General features: G+C 47.1%; 1 protein-coding gene across 1 annotated transcript; it reads right to left on the reverse strand.

Moving 5' to 3' along the window:
• Positions 1 to 2,767: 2,767 nt before the first annotated feature.
• On the reverse strand, positions 2,768 to 3,831 carry LOC123156302 (peroxidase 4). The gene is made up of 2 exons (XM_044574437.1): positions 3,607 to 3,831; positions 2,768 to 3,517 (listed from the first exon to the last, which is right to left on the reverse strand). The coding sequence occupies exons 1-2, from the start codon at positions 3,829 to 3,831 to the stop codon at positions 2,768 to 2,770; spliced, it is 975 nt and encodes a 324-aa protein (XP_044430372.1).
• Positions 3,832 to 4,511: the final 680 nt, after the last annotated feature.

Raw genomic sequence — 4,511 nt, forward strand, 5'->3', positions numbered from 1 at the left:
AAAACCAATGCTCCCAACCTCTGTTCCATTACTACCCTCCTTGCCTCTCCTTTTTGGAAAGGAGTGATATGGGCTGCTCAGGCTGCAATTTTGGTTATAATTGGCAAGTGGGGAATGGGAGAAAAGTGAAGTTTTGGGAAATCAGTGGTTTGGGTTTCTCTAATCTTGCTCTTCAGTTCTGGGTACTGTAATCTGTAATGAGCAATGTATCACCATACCTGATGCCTAGGATGGTTTGAACCTTAAACTAACATTTAGGAGGTGTGTAGATGAGAGGCGCATGCACCAGTGGTTTGATTTGATTAGCATTGCTAGGTCTCTTTCTTTATCTGCTGATAAGGACTCTCATTTGGAAACTTAATTCCAAAGGAGAATACACTGTTAGCTCTTTGTATTTTGTAGTTGATTTTAGGGGTCTAGTGCCCACTTTTGTTCCTGTTGTTTGGCAGGTTCATGTTCCCCCTAGAATTCACATCTTTTGTGGCTTTTAGCGCACAATAAGATTCTCATAGATAATCTCAGTAAAAGGCAGAATGTCGATGACTTGCATTGCTTGTTTTGCTCTGAGCTTGAATCCTGCACTCACCTCTTCTTTGAGTGTGTAGTGGCTAAAGAACTTTGGCGAAGTATTCAACCTATTGGCAGTTGTTGTCCTGAGCCTGGTTTTGAAAGCATAACAGGATGGTGGCTTAGTAATAGCAAAAATGTTGTTGCTAATGTCATGCATGCAGGTGTTCTTTGGGCCATTTGGAAGTGTTGAACAACATGTGTTTTAATGGCGTACCTTGGTTTGGTTTGTAGGATGTCCTGAGAAGTGTGGCGATCTCTCGAGGGTGTTGTGTGCATGTGCGGATCGATCAAGTCTGGAGGCTTCTACCAAGGTGATCTGGGGGCTTGCTCTAACGCCTCCCATACTTCTTTGGCTGGATACAGGCTGATGGGGTAGTTCCCCATCTCACAAGAGTTATCTTGTGTGGGTTGCGGTGCAATTGAACTGGGTGGCGGCGTTGTGTTGATCATCCTAGCCTTAGTACCTGCTCAGATCTGGAGTTTGTGTACCCATTCCCCCTGTGAGGATTCTGTGTTCTATTTTTTGGGTTTTCCAGACTTGGAGGTCCAAATTTTCTTTCTGTTTCCTGGGTTAGGTGCATGTGCTTGCCCCGAGCACCTTCACTGACGTTGTGTTTTGGTGTTGGCTTCATATATAAAAATTTGGAGCTGGGGCGGTGCCCTGTTTTTTGAAGAAAAAAGTCACTATTGGGTCTGGCCCACAGAAGACAATGCATTGCAAACAACGGAAAAACAAAACGTACGAGCACGAGCACAGTTGCACCAATCTTGTAGCAATTTTTTTTTGATCATGTGGTGATGGACTTAGATATGACATAGCTAAATTTCATCTAGTTGAGATTTAGGAAATCCAATTAGATAAATAGATGGACCAACTATCTTGGAAAATACCAAAAAAAATAAAGATTTTGATGAAATTCCATTTTTTGGGGTACTTTAGTTGATTTTACTCTGTTTATCATGTAGTTTAATTCAATTTTAATTTCGATGAATCGATGTCGGTCGATGGTGTGAAAACACTTCCTGATGTCCCAGTGTAGGAATCACACTAGTTATCTTGACCTTGATTCGGTCAAGCAGTTTTTCCTTACTATACTCCTGTACGAACAGGAAAAGAATCTGTGTAAAGCAAAATGATATATCTTGGAAAGAGAGTTTAAATTTCGAATCATACACCATTAGAAGGAAGAAAATACATGATTTTTTTTGCAAAATGAAGAAAATACATGATTGGCAAACTAATGAATGAATGAAGGAATACATTTACAATTTATTTGACAAACTTCATGTGTGCGAAGTGGTCTTCAAGCTCCGGCTTGGGACCGTAATAGTCCCAGAATTCTTCCTCCCCCAACTCTGATCTACCTCCTCCATCGGCCGCCATACCTTCCTGTCCTCCTCCTCTGGCTGCCGTTGATCACACGGCCCTAGTTTCCGCCGCCTTGTTCCCTTCTGCCCCTGCACCTTCCTCCTTCTCATTCTCCCAATTGTTGCTTATCTGCGAAACCCTAGCTTACGACCCCCATCCCCCAAAGTAGGTGGTTCCGCCATGCAAACGAATTGACAAAATCTATTCTGGGTATGATCACCAACCGCCGAAGACAAACTCCGGCCGCCGGTGAGATTTGACATGGACTCTAGCGAGATCGCCAGAGGGCAAGTTGGAACCCTAGAAAGTCTAGGGACTGCGAATCCCAAACTAGTATAAAAATGTGGAGCTGGAGCGGTGCCCTGTTTTTCGAAGAAAAAAATCACTATTGGGCCTGGCCGTAGAAGACAATGCATCGCAAACAACGGGAAAACAAAACGTATGAGCGCGAGCACAGTTGCACCAATATTTTAGCATTTTTTTTATCATGTGGTGATGGACTTAGATATGACATAGCTAAATATCATCTAGTTGAGATTTAGGAAATCCGATTAGATAAATAGATGGACGAACTATCTAGGAAAATACCAAAAGCAAAACGATATATCTTGGAAAGAGAGTATAAAATTTGAATCATACACCATTAGAAGGAAGAAAATACATGATTTTTTTGTGAGATGAAGAAAATACATGATTGGCAAACTAATGAATGAATAAAGGAATACACATTTACAATTATTTGACAAACTTGACCCAAAAACACAAATTGAACCCAAACATGAATGGGCTGCACTATCAGATTCTTGTAGTAAATCATTATATCAATTGCTAGTTGACCATCTTGCAATTGAGCCTGACCTCCACCGTGGTCCCCTTGGACGGGCGTATGTTCCCCATCTTTACCATGGCCTTGGCGAAGTCCTTCGCGAACCTCTTACCGTCCCTGCTATACATCTCCACAAGATTGTCCTGCCGCCCGCCCGAGCCGTAGAGTGCTTGGTCGGAGCTGAGGAGGCCACGCCGCGCGATCAGATCCTTGTAGTAGGCGTTGTCGAATGTCATCGGCGTCTGCTCGTCAAATGGCGCCATGCCACCCTCATTGTCACCGTCGGGGCACGTCTGCCGCCTGGTCTCCGCGAAGGAGGGATCGATGTTGGTGTCGCCGTCGGTGCCGTAGATGCGGCGCCTGTAGTTCTCGCAGTTGGCCATCCCTACAGTGTGCGCGCCGGAGAGCGCGGTCATGTCGCGGGCGTCGAGGCCGCGCTCCCTGAACGTCGAGACGAGCGAGGTGTAGTTGTCGTGTGGGCTGGGGAGGTTCTCGGCGCCGTCCCTGTCGGCGGTGCGAGAGTCCATGCGGCCGAGGGGCATGCTCCAGGCGGGCCCTCCGAGCATGGCGACGGCGTCCCGGGACGCCAGGGCGAGCACGTCGGCGCAGGAGACGGTGGCCGGGCAGTCGTGCTCCAGCACGGACTTGATCTCGTCGATCACCTCGAAGCCTCGGAGGGAAGCGTTGGGCCGCGCGTCCTTCTCGCTCTCGGAGAAGTACGTGCCGTCCAGGAGAACGGAGGCATCGCATCCCTGCACGCACGCAGCGTTTTGCACATCGTAATTAGCTAGGGATCAGCAGGTGAACAGGACATGAGTGCGGTAGGTATTTCGGTACATACGTTGACGAAGCAGTCGTGGAAGAAGAGGCGGAGGATGGCGGGTGCGACGGCGGGCTCGCCGGCGACCTTGTACGCCATGACCTGCCGCACGACGCGCTGCACGTTGGGGCACGTCTTGTCGTAGTACCCGGCGGAGAGCTTGTGGTCGCCATTTACGGCCGTGGACGCGAGAACAACAAGGAGGAGCAATGCGAGTGCGGCCCAGGAGCCCTTGGAGGACGCCATGGCTTGTGACGCCAACGCGCGCCGATCACTTGATCACAATATACTTGTGACTTGTGAGGAAGAAAACTATGCCAGCAGCTGTAATTCTCGAAGCAGGGTTCTTAGCTTGGTTAATTGCTAGCTGGTTGCGGTGATGGGTGCTTTGAAGCATGGAACGGAGTCATGCTTATATAGCTTTTGGGAGTACGTAGGTGACGTGCCTACTGCTTCGATTGGCGTGGTCTCCGGTCTGCATGCTGCCTCGCGTGCTTGCGGGGGAGAATTCTGACGGGGTCAGGACCGGCCGGAAGAAGTGGAAAATAAGAGAGGGAATTGGCAAAGTAATTGTATAATAATATATGCATGCACTGTACCTGCCTGCTGGCGGGATTCGTTAGTCTGAATCTTATGACCATTTGCACGAGTTTCTTGCTCTCTAAATAACAAGACTCTGGTTTCAGGCAAGAACAATATAATAGGGTCTGATTGGGACCAATCATTCGCTGACTTTTTGCTATTACACACGCATGAATGCATGAACATAACATGATAATTATCTTTAAGGAGAATTTGGGAAAAGCTTATGACAAAGTAAAATGACCTTTTTTGCACAAACCGTGTGCATAAAAGGCTTCCTCGCAAAATAATGAGAGTGGATTGATTTATTTATTTTCGTTTGCGGTGATAGCATTGGTGTGAAT

Source organism: Triticum aestivum, chromosome 7B, assembly GCF_018294505.1.
Source record: "Triticum aestivum cultivar Chinese Spring chromosome 7B, IWGSC CS RefSeq v2.1, whole genome shotgun sequence".
In the NCBI taxonomy this organism is placed as follows: domain Eukaryota; kingdom Viridiplantae; phylum Streptophyta; class Magnoliopsida; order Poales; family Poaceae; genus Triticum; species Triticum aestivum.

Bases quoted from the DNA above. Each gene is read 5' to 3' on its own strand.
- LOC123156302 (XM_044574437.1), bottom strand. From the start codon at position 3,831: ATGGCGTCCTCCAAGGGCTCCTGGGCCGCACTCGCATTGCTCCTCCTT. The intron at 3,518-3,606 runs GTATGTACCGAA...GCGTGCGTGCAG, and splicing joins TCCACGACTGCTTCGTCAAC to GGATGCGATGCCTCCGTTCT.